The sequence below is a fragment of the Corylus avellana genome, chromosome ca2, assembly GCF_901000735.1.
Source record: "Corylus avellana chromosome ca2, CavTom2PMs-1.0".
In the NCBI taxonomy this organism is placed as follows: domain Eukaryota; kingdom Viridiplantae; phylum Streptophyta; class Magnoliopsida; order Fagales; family Betulaceae; genus Corylus; species Corylus avellana.
Window position 1 is genome coordinate 38,313,080 of NC_081542.1, and position 16,586 is coordinate 38,329,665.

General features: G+C 36.3%; 2 protein-coding genes across 2 annotated transcripts in view; both read left to right on the forward strand.

The window, feature by feature from the left end:
- The window catches only part of LOC132170442 (cellulose synthase A catalytic subunit 8 [UDP-forming]-like), an 8,233-nt gene extending 2,932 nt beyond the window's left edge, over positions 1–5,301 (forward strand). The window contains exons 6-13 of the mRNA XM_059581433.1: positions 703–1,048; positions 1,615–1,752; positions 1,851–1,976; positions 2,078–2,290; positions 3,184–3,427; positions 3,526–3,725; positions 3,822–4,175; positions 4,482–5,301. Of these exons, the coding sequence (XP_059437416.1) occupies positions 703–1,048; positions 1,615–1,752; positions 1,851–1,976; positions 2,078–2,290; positions 3,184–3,427; positions 3,526–3,725; positions 3,822–4,175; positions 4,482–5,069 (2,209 nt within the window). The 3' untranslated portion in view covers positions 5,070–5,301. The remainder of the gene's footprint in view (positions 1–702; positions 1,049–1,614; positions 1,753–1,850; positions 1,977–2,077; positions 2,291–3,183; positions 3,428–3,525; positions 3,726–3,821; positions 4,176–4,481) is intronic.
- Positions 5,302–5,638: 337 nt separating this feature from the next.
- Positions 5,639–12,958, forward strand: LOC132171019 (cellulose synthase A catalytic subunit 8 [UDP-forming]-like). Its single transcript, XM_059582214.1, has 13 exons — positions 5,639–6,092; positions 6,808–6,884; positions 7,071–7,122; positions 7,209–7,365; positions 7,774–8,040; positions 8,542–8,887; positions 9,052–9,189; positions 9,553–9,678; positions 9,768–9,980; positions 10,442–10,691; positions 10,779–10,978; positions 11,311–11,664; positions 12,148–12,958. The coding sequence occupies exons 1-13, from the start codon at positions 5,918–5,920 to the stop codon at positions 12,763–12,765; spliced, it is 2,973 nt and encodes a 990-aa protein (XP_059438197.1). The 5' UTR covers positions 5,639–5,917; the 3' UTR covers positions 12,766–12,958.
- Positions 12,959–16,586: the final 3,628 nt, after the last annotated feature.

Below are 16,586 nucleotides of genomic sequence, written 5' to 3' on the forward strand. Positions count from 1 at the left end.
TTTTTAAAAAAAAAAAAAAAAAAAAAAAAAACTGGGGAAATGGGTGGCTCGAGCCACCCCTTTGGCCCTTGGGGGTGGTTCGGCCACCCCCAAGCACCAACCCTAAATTTATTTATTTTTATTTTTTTCAATTGGCTTTTGGGGTTGGCTCACCCCAAGGGCCAAAAAGGTGGCTCGAGCCATCCCTTTCCTAGTTTTTTTTTTTTTTTTTTAATTTTAAAATTTTTATTTTGTATTTTTAATTAATATATGGATACATGTCAATTTTTTAATGGTGTTGACGTGGCTTTTCGTCAAATTTTGGACGAAATTTAGACGGAAGTACTATCTATTTTTTTCAAGAAACAAAAAATAAAGTTAGTTAAACCAAAGAGGGCCTAAAGGTATTTAATATCCTAGAGGTTGAAGTCCATCACATCACAGGGACTAAGGTCATTTATTTATAGAATCATATTTATTTTCTCAATGTTTTTAGACGGGCAAGGAGAGTTACTTGCCCCCTCTCTCACACCTCTGGCTTTGCCTATCATCCTAGCCACACCAATCACAGATTCACAATTGTCATTTTACCTATGTTTCTTCAATATATATATGTTGAATCATAGGGAGCATAATTTAATAATGAAATAAAAATTTTAACCATAAATATGAGAAGTATTACTGAATACGTACAAATGGTTAACTCACTGCCATGGATGTCAGGTATGATAGAGAGGGTGAAGTGTCTGAGCTTGCTGCTGTGGATTTCTTTGTGAGTACAGTCGATCCATTGAAAGAACCACCACAGATCACTTCGAATACTGTGCTTTCCATCCTTGCCGTGGACTATCCTGTCGATAAAGTCTCATGCTATGTGTCTGATGATGGAGCCGCCATGCTCACATTTGAATCTCTTGTTGAAACGGCTGACTTTGCAAGGAAGTGGGTGCCGTTTTGCAAAAAATTTGCTATTGAACCACGTGCACCTGAGTTTTACTTCGCACAGAAGATTGATTACTTGAGGGATAAAGTGCAGCCTTCTTTTGTTAAAGAACGAAGAGCAATGAAGGTGAGCAACTCAAACTCCTTCCGGATACAACTCAATTCCTCATGCCACTTGAGTATCTAAATAATAGTGTACCGAAAACGCTAGCCATATCTACATTATCACTTTAAAATGATTAGTCAATTTGAAATTTTTTTAAAATTACTTATAAAGCTTAATTTTACATAGTAAGTAAATAATATGAGACTTAGTATCTATGAATGTCTTTTTTAACGTCTACGTCAGGACTATGTCATACAATGCTCCAATACCACATGATGTTAAAACTTGACTAAGAGAAAATGCTAATCACGTCATCATTATAATTTTAAAATGACAAGTCAATTTGAAGCTTTCCTATAATTATTTATAAAATTGAATCTCACCTTGAAAGTAACCAATGTGGAAGTATTAGCAGTCTAATACTCATGAGTGTCTTTATAAACTATCCACTTTATGTAAACTACTTGTCTTTTCGATATGAAACCAAAGTGTTACAGTAGCAATAAGCATATAGAATATATGGCTATTAATGTGTTTCTGAAAGCAACCATATATAGCTCTAAAGGTTGGCCTCTGTTTTGTTACAGAGAGATTATGAAGAGTTTAAAGTGCGAGTTAATGCTTTAGTAGCAAAGGCTCAGAAAACACCTGAAGAAGGCTGGACTATGGATGATGGAACATCTTGGCCGGGAAACAACACCCGTGACCACCCAGGCATGATTCAGGTAATTAAATCTCCCTCTTCCCTCTGATACCTGATTTGCTGCCATTTTCAAGAAATAGTTTTCATAATTTATGATGGCCTTTGTTTCACTCCTCTCAGGTTTTCCTTGGACATACTGGTGCTCATGACATAGAGGGAAATGAACTTCCTCGACTGGTATATGTCTCCAGAGAGAAGAGACCAGGCTACCAGCACCACAAGAAAGCTGGTGCTGAAAATGCTCTGGTATGTATGTTTACATACAAACTTTCACAATATAACATGGGAATTAATTAATTAACATCGATATTTTTCAATAATCCTTGAATGTTTTTGGCTTCATTCAGGTAAGAGTGTCTGCAGTTCTCACAAATGCTCCCTACATCCTCAACCTTGATTGTGATCACTATGTTAACAATAGCCAGGCAGTTCGTGAGGCCATGTGTTTCTTGATGGACCCACTAGTCGGTCGAGATCTTTGCTACGTGCAGTTTCCTCAGAGGTTTGATGGCATTGATCGCAGTGATCGATATGCCAATCGCAACACAGTTTTCTTTGATGTAAGTTTCAAGTTAGCATTATGTTGTGTGGGTAAGAAAATGAGTTCAATGTTGGAAAGATACTATGCTTATAGTATAGTGTTTGTTGGGTCCAATATGTTATATTATGGCATGGTTTTACTCAGACTCTTTAAAGGGTCCCTAGATTAGAGGCAAATGAGAGTTCTTAAAGTAGAGGGAAAGGCACATATATATAACCCACATAGCATATAAGTAATCTTGGAAACGGCCTATAAAGATTAATAAAAATTTTTGTTTGAGGAATGTAATAATGTAGTGATAGACTCACACGCATGGGAGAGATTCTTGAGTATACACATTTGAGTGTGAAAAAAGATTGAGTCACTCTTAACGCCCCAAAAACTGGACTGAGATGCCCTAAAAACTTGACTGAGCCATTTTGGTTGAAAAGACGTCACAAGTGTGAACAATTAATATAAAGTAAATTGATCCAAACTCATAAACTTAAACTTTTGAATCGAATGTTGTCTCAACATACTATGTTATGATTTCACAAAAAGACCTTACAACATGTCAATCTTCCTATCTGTTTCATATTGCACCCTTGCCTATTTTGAATTTAGTGATTCTAGCAAGAAATAAGAATATCATAGCTGTTTTGAACAATATATATCAGAAACTCAATCATCAGAGAAAGTTTTTATAAAGTTTAGCTGATCAATCTGGTTGGGAATTTTAGTAATTAGGTTTTTGATTGTTTTTGAGCTGTGTTTAGGTATAAATCAAAATTCTCTCTTCAATTTATCAGTAGAAACTGATGTATTTTTTCAAATTTCACATTAACATATAAAAAATTGAAGAATAATAATTTTAAAATATAGTTAATAAAATCATAATTTTAAAATATTATTAAATGTTCATCTGAATTTCAGGTTAACATGAAAGGACTAGATGGCATTCAAGGACCGGTTTATGTGGGAACAGGATGCGTTTTCAATAGGCAAGCACTCTACGGCTATGGGCCTCCTTCTATGCCCAGCTTACCCAAGGCTTCCTCCTCGTCCTGCTGCTGCTGCTGCCCCTCCAAGAAGCCCTCCAAGGATGCCTTAGAGCTTCACCGAGACGCAAAACGCGACGAGCTCGATGCCGCCATCTTCAACCTCAGGGAGATTGATAGTAAGTCTACTTATCAAGGCAAATAAATAAATATATTCGGGGAAATGAGCGAAATGGGTTTTGAATAACTGGGATATATTTTGTTTCCCATTTTGCAGATTATGATGAGTATGAAAGGTCGATGCTCATCTCCCAGAAGAGCTTTGAGAAAACTTTTGGCTTGTCTTCCGTTTTTATCGAGTCTACCCTGATGGAAAATGGAGGAGTGCCTGAATCGGTCAACCCGGCGGCATTGATCAACGAAGCAATTCATGTCATTAGCTGTGGTTATGAAGAGAAAACTTCATGGGGCAAAGAGGTGGGCTTCTTTTATAAACTTGGGGTTTCAAAAGTTTACCTTGATTCCCATAAAACCTATTGGATTAATTCAAAATTTCTTATTTTGACTTCCCAGATTGGTTGGATATATGGGTCAGTCACTGAGGATATTTTAACAGGTTTCAAGATGCATTGCCGAGGATGGAGATCAGTTTACTGCATGCCCTTAAGGCCTGCATTCAAAGGTTCAGCACCCATCAACCTTTCTGATCGACTGCACCAAGTTCTCCGGTGGGCACTTGGATCTGTGGAGATTTTCCTTAGTAGACATTGTCCCCTATGGTACGGATTTGCAGGAGGCCGCCTCAAATGGCTTCAAAGACTAGCTTATACAAACACCATTGTTTATCCATTTACATCCCTCCCTCTCGTTGCTTATTGCACAATCCCAGCGATCTGCCTTCTCACAGGAAAATTCATCATACCAACGGTAATTTCTTGCCCTTCCCTTACTTTGGATCTTAATTGATTATGAAACGTCATTTACGTTGTTTACAATTATACATTAAAGATTCGAAACTGCACTGGGATCAAAACCCAGTGCTGGCCTAAGTAATAATTTGATTATATGGTGTTTTTCTGAACTTCGTGAAGAATATCTTGGTCAATATTCAAAATCAGTCACCAATGATGTAAGATTGATAAACTTAAAAATAAGATTATATATATATATATATTGTCTGGCTACATTCTTGCAAAGAACTTACCTCACATTGTACTTTGTTATTTGATTCAGCTTTCCAACCTTGCAAGTGTCCTGTTTCTTGGCCTCTTCATCTCCATCATTGTAACGAGTGTGCTCGAGCTGCGGTGGAGTGGTGTCAGCATTGAAGACTGGTGGCGTAATGAGCAGTTCTGGGTTATTGGAGGTGTTTCAGCCCATCTATTTGCTGTCTTCCAAGGATTCCTGAAGATGTTGGCTGGCGTTGATACCAACTTCACTGTCACTGCAAAGGCTGCTGATGATGCAGAGTTTGGTGAGCTCTATATTGTCAAGTGGACAACAGTTTTGATCCCTCCAACAACACTTATCATCGTCAATATGGTGGGTGTTGTTGCGGGATTTTCTGATGCACTTAATAAAGGATATGAAGCTTGGGGACCACTCTTTGGCAAGGTGTTCTTTGCCTTCTGGGTGATTCTTCATCTCTACCCCTTCCTTAAGGGTCTCATGGGTCGCACAAACCGAACTCCAACAATTGTTGTTCTGTGGTCAGTGCTGTTGGCCTCGGTCTTCTCTCTTGTTTGGGTGAAGATCAATCCCTTTGTGAGCCACAGTAATAGTTCAACCGTTGCCCAAAGCTGCATCTCTATAGATTGTTAGGTCACTGAAAGGAAGCCTCCCAGAATTTTCCAACCATTTAGTTAAAAGTTGATGACAATTTGATTGCCAGTTATTGAAGTGGGAGCCATGCTTAGCTCTTTCATGACTCTTGAGGCATATTGAAGTAAGTCTTGGACAATATGTATTGATCTCTGCGTTGATAATCCGTTTGTAAAAACATTGCCTTGAAAAATATCAGTGTAAAATGAGGATTGCTGTTTTCTTCCATAAATTGAAATTATAAAGAGAATGAAATCACAGGAAAGCACTTGTCCATTTCTATTGTTTCATGTCTCATCAAATTGCAATCTTTATCCTAGAACTATTGGTTGGTGAACTGTCAATCGAAATTTTTCATGCTAGCAATGTTTCCGTTTCAGCTTCAGGTAAGGCACTATGACATGAGGCTTCCTCACCAATAGATCTAAAATGTATAATAATCAGCTAAGGAAAATAACTCTGGCTTCAACTTTAAGGAATTTTCTTCCTCTTTTTTTTTTTTTAAAGATATACCCCGCCCATCCCAAACCTTACTTAGATTTCCCGCAAAATTTCGTATTCTTTTCTTTAGATCACAAAATAGACTTTGCTTCTCACCTCTCTCTCTCTGCAGAACAATGAGACCAACACCCTATCCTCCAGACCCTTCCAGCCCACCACCCTGCATCACTTCTCAATGGTACAAAAATGCTTTCACATCCCTCTCATGAAGATCAGCATACACTACATGATGGGGTTGGGGTTATTCATATAAAAGCCAACAAAGAAAACCAAAATTTAGAAACAAAGAAAGACACCTACTAGGATCAAGGTGTTGTGGTCTAAGGAAAAGGATAAGTGAAACAAATATGGAGTCTGGTGTTCCTCTTTGTGACTCTTGTGGTGAGCAAGTGGGGGTCAGTGCCAATGGGGAGGTGGCTGTGGCTTGCCAAAAGTGCAATTTCTCCATTTGCAAGGCTTGTGCTGATTATGAGATCAAGGAAGGCCGGAAAGCATGCTTGCGGTGTGGTGCTCCATATGATGGTATCTCTAGAACTCTGAAATTTCTTAGTCAAGTTCGTCTTTGCTAAATAAATGTGAGGGTTTGAAGGGTTTAACTCTTGGATTTGGCAGTGCAGAAATGATTTGTTTATCTTTGCGTTTCTTGCTATGTTTATTTTTTCTTCTATTTGTTGAGACAATGAGACTTATAACCTTGGAGACTAGCCATATATAGGCTAAATTAACAATATAACTAAATGACCAATAATGTCAAACTTTTTTGTGATCCAACACAATTTCGAATAAAACATTATAAGTTCATGTATTACTTAATTTTTTCTGGCTCGCTTTATTGAGGTTGGGGGCGGGGGGACTAGATCAAGTGCCCTTTTTCTTGAGCTAATATTTCTTGGAGTTTTATATCTTTAGGAATTATTAACGCTCCAGCTAATCTTTTGGTTCTAGGGAAATGCAAGAAAAAAAACAAAACAAAACAAAACAAAAAAACAACTACAACAACAACTTTATTGAACATGGCTTCTTTTCTTGATTTTTTTTACCTTTTTTTTCCCTATTTTCAATTTCTGTTCAGAAAATTATAGAGAATTTATGTAGAGGGACACATGAGAAGCTATATACGATTTCTAGAAAGAGACATGGGCTGCTCTAATCTTGATTTCTATGTGGCTTTTCCAATAGACAGTCTTCTGATTGCTAATCTTGGGGGCCTATTGACTTATGGCTACCTATTTTATAGACAACTCGGTGGATGATGCTGAACTGAATGTATCAGGAAACCAATCCACAATGGCAGCTCACCTTAGTAATTCTCAGGTAAGGATGTCACTGTACGTTCTATGTTTTACATTAAACTTTGGCTGGAAGAAAACAGTATGACTTTTAATTTTGAGGAATGAAAACCCTTGTCCTTGTGGTGTTGATTGAAAATCCAAACTTTAAATACATTTTGAGAATGTTAGGATGTCCAAAGCTTAGTATCATTCATCTTGGTTGATACAGGATGTTGGAATTCATGCTAGACATGAGAGTAGTGTGTCTACAGCTGATGGTGGTAAGTAATACTGATATCTTGTGTCATGTTGATCCTTTTGTTCAATTTTGATAGTTTTGGTAATTATGTTAACTGGTGTTTTCTAGAAGAACTAAATGGTGAATCCGGGAATCCTATCTGGAAGAACAGATTGGAGAGTTGGAAGGATAAGAAAGACAAGAAGAAAAAGGCTCCAACTAAGACTGAGATTGAGACTCAAAAGGAGGACCAAGTTCCACCTGAGCAGCAGATGGATGAGAACCAGTAAGAGCAAATTAACTTGGATTAATTTGAAACAGTGAATAGATAACAAATGTGAAAGAGAAATATGTGTTGGTCTAAATTAATCCTAATATAAGTTCCTAATTAAAGGATTACTTGAGGAAACATGTTTTTTCTTTTCTGAAGTACTATTACCATGATTAAAGCTTTTTCTTATGATTGAAGGTGGGGGATTTTCTTTGTTGTTACGGGTTGAACTGCTTACTAGGTTAAGCTATGGATGAAATGAACTAATTGTGATTAAAAGCAAGTATGAATCTATTTTGAAGGGAGATGTGAGCAAATTCCCTGCATTTGGCAACATATGTTTTGACCATTTTCCATCAATCTATCTTTGGTTCGTCTTAGAAAAGTTGTATGCATTGTGAGATGTGTTGATTGCTTTTGCAGGTCCACTGAGGCTGCACAGCCACTTTCAAGTGTTATTCCAATTCCATCCAACATACTCACACCATACAGATGCATTATAATTTTGCGACTCATAATTTTGGCTCTCTTTTTCCATTACCGTATAACAAATCCTGTTGATAATGCTTTTGGTCTGTGGCTCACTTCTGTGATATGTGAGATCTGGTTTGCTGTTTCTTGGATATTGGATCAGTTCCCTAAATGGTCTCCAATCAATAGGATCACATACATCGACGAGCTGTCTGCAAGGTACACATCCATGACTCATATACATACAACTGTCGATGTCAAATATCTGAGCTATAATGTTTTGAAAGTGTTTACTAGAGCATCAAGTTTGTATGTATATACCTAGTTGGTTTTATTAATGTCAGTATCCTCTGTGAAACTCATATTTTTCTCACTAGCTTGACACTATAGCATCAAGCCTGGCTACAAACATTGTCAACTGATGCTTCTGATCTTGATCTCCTATGTGCCTCTACAGTGCTCTCATATCCTAGCCCCCAATCACAGATTCACAGTTGTTGTTTTTCCTATATTTCTTAATACATGTCAAATCTAGTAAGGCTTAAGCTGAATCTGCAGGTAATTTATACAAGGTTGCATGTGAAGAGAACAAAGAAACGGCGGATATATTGAAATCATAAGGAGCATAATTTAATGAACTAAAAACTTAAACATAAATGTGATAACTTTCAATTAACTATTATTGAATACGTACAAATGGTTAACTCGCTGCCATTTCAGGTATGAAAGAGAGGGTGAACCATCTGAGCTTGCTGCTGTGGATTTCTTTGTGAGTACAGTTGACCCAATGAAAGAGCCACCACTGATCACTGCGAATACCGTGCTTTCCATCCTTGCCGTGGACTACCCTGTCGATAAAGTCTCATGCTATTTGTCTGATGATGGAGCTGCCATGCTCACATTTGAATCTCTTTTTGAAACAGCTGAATTTGCAAGGAAGTGGGTACCATTTTGCAAAAAATTTGCTATTGAACCACGAGCACCTGAGTTTTACTTCACACAGAAGTTTGACTACTTGAAGGATAAAGTGCAACCTTCTTTTGTGAAAGAACGTAGAGCAATGAAGGTGAGCAACTAAAACTCCTTCCGGATACAACTAAATTACTCTTGCCACTTGGTTATCTAAATAATACAGTGGCAATTGCATATAGAATTTATGGCTGCACTTATTTATCAATGTGTTTCTCTGAAAGCAACCATCTCTTAAAGTTGGCCACTGTTTTGTTACAGAGAGATTATGAAGAGTTTAAAGTGCGAATTAATGCTTTAGTAGCAAAGGCTCAGAAAACACCTGAAGAAGGCTGGACTATGAAAGATGGAACACCTTGGCCGGGAAATGACACCCTTGACCACCCAGGCATGATTCAGGTTGATCTAGCTTCTAGCTGATTTTCTGGTTAATTGTTGAATGTTTACCTTTTAGACTTGTTTTCTTTTGGGAACCATCTAGCATCTTGAAAGAAACTAGTTTTTTTTGCTGAAAGTAATTCTTGATTTGTAGATTTTGAAGCTTATAGCCCTTACTTTATTGTTTCTTTGGCATTTTCTAGAAATAGTTTTCATAATTTGTGATCAATATTGGTTCCTCAGTTTGTTCACAAATTACTTTGTATTTTATCAATTATTAGTCTCCATGTGATCTTACATCTATTTGTACGAAATTTTCTCATAATGGTGCTTCACAGTTTGTAAGATTGTGAATTTCACATATGACCTTGTCACTCCCTTCAGGTTTTCCTTGGACATAGTGGTGCCCATGACGTAGAGGGAAATGAACTTCCTCCACTGGTATATGTCTCCAGAGGGAAGAGACCTGGCTACCGACACCACAAGAAAGCTGGTGCTAAAAATGCTCTGGTATGTTTACATTGACACTGTAACAATATTTGTGATTCACATGGGAACATCAATATTTCAATAATACTTGAATGATTGACTTTATTCAGGTTAGAGTGTCTGCAGTTCTCACAAATGCTCCCTACATCCTCAACCTTGACTGTGATCACTACGTTAATAATAGCAAGGCAGTTCGTGAGGCCATGTGTTTCTTGATGGACCCACAAGTTGGTCGAGATGTATGCTATGTTCAGTTTCCTCAGAGGTTTGATGGCATTGATCACAGTGACCGATATGCTAATCGCAACACAGTTTTCTTTGATGTATGTTTAAAGCTAGCATAGATGCTTCATATGCTTAAATAGTTTCCGTGTTGCACACTTTGTCTATTTTGAGAGTACTATTTTAAATTGGAATTTAGTGATTCTAGAAAGAAATAAGAATATCATAGCTGTATATCAGAAGCTCAACACTGTGTCTTATCATCTGGCGAGTATTCAGGATGGATTATCCAGCAGTATTTGGCAATTATTCAGGATTCAGATGCATTTGGATTCAAGCTGTGTTTTTTGAGTTGTGTTGAAGTATAAACCAAAATTTTCTCTTCAATTTTTAGTAGAAAGTGATATGTTTTCCCATTTTCATATTAATATATCACTTTTTAAAACAATATAGAAGAATTGGAGGGAAAATAGCTAATGCTGTAATGGCAAAGATTGGTCCCTGCATAATTACTCGCACTTTAGCCTATTGAGTTTTGAGAATCTCTTCATCTCAATTTCAGATTAACATGAAAGGATTAGATGGCATTCAAGGACCAGTTTATGTGGGAACAGGCTGTGTTTTCAATAGGCAAGCACTCTACGGCTATGGGCCTCTTTCTTCGCCCAGCTTACCTAAGGCTTCCTCCTCATCCAGGTCATGGTGTGGATGCTGCCCCTCCAAGAAGCCCTCCAAAGATCCCTCAGAAGTACACCGAGATGCAAAACGTGATGAGCTCGATGCTGCCATCTTTAACCTCAGGGAGATTGATAGTATGTATATTTATCAAGGCTAATGTATTCAAGGAAATAAGTAAAAGAGTTTTAAATAACTAGGATATTTTTGTTTTCCTTTTGCAGATTATGATGCGAATGAAAGGTCAATGCTGATCTCCCAGATGAGCTTTGAGAGAACTTTTGGCATGTCTTCCGTATTTATCGAGTCCACACTAATGGAAAATGGAGGAGTGCCTGAATCTGTCAAGCCATCAACATTGATCAAGGAAGCAATTCATGTCATTACCTGTGGCTATGAAGAGAAAACTGCATGGGGCAAAGAGGTGGACTTCTTTATTCTTCTTCTCATATCACAATTTCGTTCCATTATTACAGTGACCACAGCTGTGGTTATTGCCTGAGAAGATTGTTATAAACTTAGGGTTTCAATAGATAATTGGATTCCAACTTTACTTTTAATTTCAGCAGGCTTCATATCTCTACTAGCATATTGCTCTTTCCATGGCTTCCTATTTGTTATGATCTTATGTTTATATGTTGCGCTGCATTTGCTAGACTCTAATCTTTCACTTGAGCATTGACCATTACTAAATTTTACCTTGATACCCATATAACCCATTGGATTAATTCAGAATTTCTTATTCTGACTTCCCAGATTGGTTGGATATATGGTTCGGTCACTGAGGATATTTTAACGGGTTTCAAGTTGCATTGCCGAGGATGGAGATCAATTTACTGCATGCCCTTAAGGCCTGCATTCAAAGGGTCAGCACCCATCAACCTATCTGATCGACTGCACCAAGTTCTCCGGTGGGCACTTGGATCTGTGGAGATTTTCCTTAGTAGACACTGTCCCCTATGGTACGGATTTGCAGGAGGCCGCCTCAAATGGCTTCAAAGACTGGCTTATATAAACACCATTGTTTATCCATTTACATCCCTCCCTCTCATTGCTTATTGCACAATCCCAGCGATCTGCCTTCTCACAGGAAAATTTATCATACCAACGGTAAATTCTTGTCCTTACCTTGCAAACTTCAGAATCATGTGGTTTGGATCTTTAGTGATTATTAAGAGTTATTCAAGAACTCGAAATAGTTAGGGAGTCATTTGTAATGTCTACAATATACATTAAACATTCGAAACTATTGGACTGGGATCAAAATCCAGTGCTGGCCTACGTAATAATGGGGTCCTAGGAGGGGTGGTTTAGATAGGTCTTTATAAGATAACATTAGGATATGAAAATGCATTAAATTAATTTCATTTTAAGTGGGCTTTTTATATGCTATATGGTGTTTTTCTGAAATTCGCGAAGAATATCATGGTCAAGATTCAAAATCAGTCACCAATGAAAGTTGATGGGCATCAAAATAAGATTTTTTTTATAAAAAAAAATCCTGTCTTTCTACATTCTTCTCCGTCATGTTCATGTTTTGAAACAATTCACCCAAAGATCTTACTTCACATTGTATTTTGTTATTTGATTCAGCTTTCCAACATTGCTAGCGTACTGTTTCTTGGGCTTTTCTCCACCATCATTGTGACCGATCTACTCGAGCTGTGGTGGAGTGGTGTTCACATTGTAGACTGGTGGCGTAATGAGCAGTTCTGGGTTATCGCAGGCGTTTCAGCCCATCTATTTGCTCTCTTCCAAGGATTCATGAAGATGGCAGCTGGCATCGATACCAACTTCACCGTCACTACAAAGTCAGGCGATGATTCAAAGTTTGGCGGGCTTTATGTTGTCAAGTGGACAACACTTTTGATCCCTCCAACAACACTCATCATCATCAACCTGGTGGGCGTAGTTGCCGGATTTTCTGACGCACTTAATAAAGGATATGGAGCATGGGGAGCACTCTTTGGCAAGGTGTTCTATGCCTTCTGGGTGATTGTTCATCTCTACCCCTTCCTTAAGGGTCTCATGGGTCGCCAAAACCGGACACCAACAATTGTTGTTCTGTGGGCTGTGCTGTTGGCCTCTGTCTTCTCTCTTCTTTGGGTGAAGGTAAATCCCTTTGTGAGCAACGTTGATAGTTCAACTGTTCCCAAAAGCACCTGCATCCCCATAGATTGTTATCCAGAATTTTCCAACCATACAGCCTAAAAGTTGGTGTTTGAGGCATATTGGAGTAAGTTTTGGACAATATGTATCAATCTTTCTGCTGATAATCCGTTTGTAAAGACATTTGTTCGGAGAAATATCTAAGTTATTAAACGGGGGTTGCTATTTTCTTGCATAATTTGAAATTACACAGAGAATGATTATATGGCAGGAAAGAACTTGTCCGTTTTCTGTTGTTTCATGAACAATCACAGAGCATTCTTCATCGTACAACTGTTGTTTCGTGAACATGTGAATGTCGTACTATCTGACAAAGACTTACATCCCACCTTAGCGGCCGCTTAGGCCATGTTTGGCAATGGATCAGTTAATTTTTTTTACTCTTTAACATTCTTATTTTTTATATTACATCAATTATTTTTAACTACTATTTAAATAAAAAATTTACTAAAAAATAAAACTTTTTTTACTTTTTCATTAAAAAAAATTCTAAATTTTTATCTGTTTTATATCACATCAACTACTTCCAAATAAAAAAATCACCTACCGAATCCATTGGCAAACGAGGCCTTAAAGTTGATTAGTTATAGAATTCACCTTGGACGGGATAAAATAGCCAAAATGGTAATTTTGGTTTGTTCTATAGTTAAAAACATGTTTTAACTGTATTTTGTCTAAAGAAATAATTAGCCATTACAATGCTAACTAAATTTGTTGAACATAGTAGCTTAATAATTTATAAAATTAACTAATAAAAAATAAAGCTCAATCTCTCTCCTCTAATAGTGAATGGAATAGTGAATAGAAAAATGATATTTAATTAAAATAGTAAAAGTATATAGTAAATTTTTCTTTAAAATATTTATATAGGCTTCGTTGGCAACAAACCATTAATGGTTTGATACTATTTCTCAAAAATTCAACTTTTTAACATTTTTACTTTTTATATCATATCAATTACTTTTTACTATTATTCAAATAAAAAAATCACTATAAAACCATTTTTTTTTTTTAATTTTTTCATACCAAATATTCTTATTTATTCACATCAATTAATTTTTGTTACAGTGAAAAAACCCAAGACGTTTGCGAAACTAGCCCATAAAGTTTTGGGCCTAAAAATTATATTTGATTCCTTGTCCATACTTTGACAACCTAATAAGAAATTTTGTAGGGTAAAATTCACTTAACACCCTCAAACTACCATCTCAATGACAATTTACCTCCCAAACTATCAATTGCGACAATTTACCCCCCAAAGTAACAAAACAATGACAATGTACCCTCAATTTTTAAAAAATGACAAAATTACCCTTACTAAAATAAAAACAAAAATACTAAAATTTAATTTTTTTTTCAAAATTTTAAGGGTATTTTTGTCTTATTAAAAATTCTATAGGAGTAATTTCATCATTTTGCTAACATTGGGGGATACATTGTCATTGTTTTTGTAGTTTGAGGGGTAAATTGTCATAATTAATAGTTTGGGGGATAAATTGTCATTGGGGTAGTAGTTTAAGGAAATTAAGTAAACTTTACCCAATTTTGTATCAAAAAGTAAGCACCGTGTGAACAAAGTCAGAGCCATATTCTTGTAACTTGTGTATTGTTACTATATTTTGGAGATGGAAATATGTTCTTCTTCAATCCCAATTTGATAAAAATTAAATTAAATTAAAAATTAAAAAACTCCCTCCTACTATTTAATCAAAATCTAATAGGAGTTGCCGATTCACCCCAAAGCATTGTGGCTTGGCCACCCAATCTGAATCGGGATTGGCCAAGCCACCGAGAAATACCGGTTGGAGGTGACTCTTTCTCTCCTAGGGGTGATTCACGACTCCCTTCCTTTTTTAATATATATATATATATAGTTTTTAATTTTTTTTTTAATTTATAGGGATATTTTTGTCTTAGAAGATATTGTTGCAATTAAAATTTTATTGGGACATTATCAATCTAGTAGTAGTTTGAACTTTGAAGAGAGTATATGAATTTTTATGAACAATTTTATAGGTTGGGTTGAAAGAACTTCTTAAATCCCAATTTGATCAAAAAAAAAAAAAAAAAAATCCCTCCTACTATTTAATGTAAATCTAGTAATTTTGGTTGTTTTCATGATTCTCTTATCTCGAAAGAGAAACAGTTCTCAAATAATAGCTTAATTAGCTGAAACTACGCCTCATGATGCGAAGCTCACTAGTTCGAATCGTTCAACATATTAAAAATAAATAAATAAATAAATGGATATTTTCATTTTCTTACGCATTTATTGTTCATCTCAATATAAGAGATGCACAAATCGACATTAGATTCAATTGTAAATTAGTACATTCTCTTATAAAAAGAGCCAGAGACTAATACCATCCACGTCTCTTTCCATAAGGTTATGCAAGTTTAAAAGTCATGACTCGCCGACTCAAAGAGAAAACAAAAGGCAGTCAGACATCAAAGAATAAAGGAAGGAGGGGAAGTAAAGAAGAAGAAGGAAGAGCTGGCGACAACGCACATCTGATTTGTTTGGCTTTTTTGTAAAATCATTACATTACCAATGACGTCATTACTATTTCGTTAGCCGTTATGGATATTTGTTTTAACTAAATAATACAAAATTATTAAACGGAAAATGCCCATGTCGTTTGACGTGGTCTGGACTTTTATTTGCATTACTACCCTTGGCTTACTTCTTATTTACGTTTTTGACCTTCTCAAGATTCATCAGACTTTAATCATCCATAGATTCTAGACTTCTAGTGTCCTTCTCGCCAAAAAGAAAAATAAAGTGGACAAAAGAAAAATAAAATAAAAGAGTTTACGACGTTTTTCAATTTATGCAGACCTTAGGGTGCGTATAAATAATATAAATAATAATAATAATAATAAACTCTCTTGCAAAAACCTTCACGTTCTGAAATGTGAGCTTTCTTCCTCCACACCACCTTAATTAATAAACTTTTTTTCTACCTTCCTCTCTTTTTTTTCTTTTTCAAAATAGGTTTTTTTTTTTTTTTTTTTTTTAAAAAAAATTATCATTTTAGATTCATAGCAACTCTCCATCCAAACAAGCCACATGCCCCCTACTCTATTATATCTGACTACCTCTTTTTCTACCAACGTCCTTCAATACGGTGCGTGGAATACACACGCCACCACCTTCCTTTGCTTCAACAAGTAGATTTGACTGTTTTTTACTCCTATGCTCCTCTAGTTTTCTTGCGAGACTTTAGATCTTAGATTTCAAGATTCTATGTTTGTTATCATTTATCTCACAATTCAAGGTGGGGAAACTCATTATCTACTTTAGATATATCTTTTAACCTTAACTCATTCTGCAACTTAAAACATCTTAAGTGTCGTTCATATCACTTGCAGATTTTCATCATATGTTGTCGCTACAATCAGTACTGTTGGCAGCATTCTTGCATCTTTAATTGTACAATGAATTGATGCATGAAAAGTATTATTTTGTGGGTCTTTCATTTTGGTTTCTGTAATTTTTATTTCTTAAAATTGCTATGTACTTATATATGTTGCATTTCTTTTACTCATTAAAAAAAAAACTGCATGAGAGTAAATATATCAAAATCCAAGGGTAGAAAAGTACACTCCCAACTGTCATACACACACCCTTAAATCTAATCCTGTGACATCCTAAAAGTGCTCTCTCGCTTATCAGTTCGAAATAGAGAGTGTCCAACACACCCATAAATTTACACATTCAGCTCCCCTCACACTCTCCTGAGCTGGAAAGCTCACTCCACAACTCCACTCCCTGCACACCTCTCAAAAAAATGGCACCACCACCACCACCATTCTTCTTCACTCTCCTGCTCCTCCTCTACACCGCCGCCACCGCCACCAGC

Bases quoted from the DNA above. Each gene is read 5' to 3' on its own strand.
- LOC132171019 (XM_059582214.1), top strand. From the start codon at position 5,918: ATGGAGTCTGGTGTTCCTCTTTGTGACTCTTGTGGTGAGCAAGTGGGG. The intron at 7,123-7,208 runs GTAAGTAATACT...GGTGTTTTCTAG, and splicing joins TGTGTCTACAGCTGATGGTG to AAGAACTAAATGGTGAATCC. The intron at 9,981-10,441 runs GTATGTTTAAAG...TCTCAATTTCAG, and splicing joins GCAACACAGTTTTCTTTGAT to ATTAACATGAAAGGATTAGA.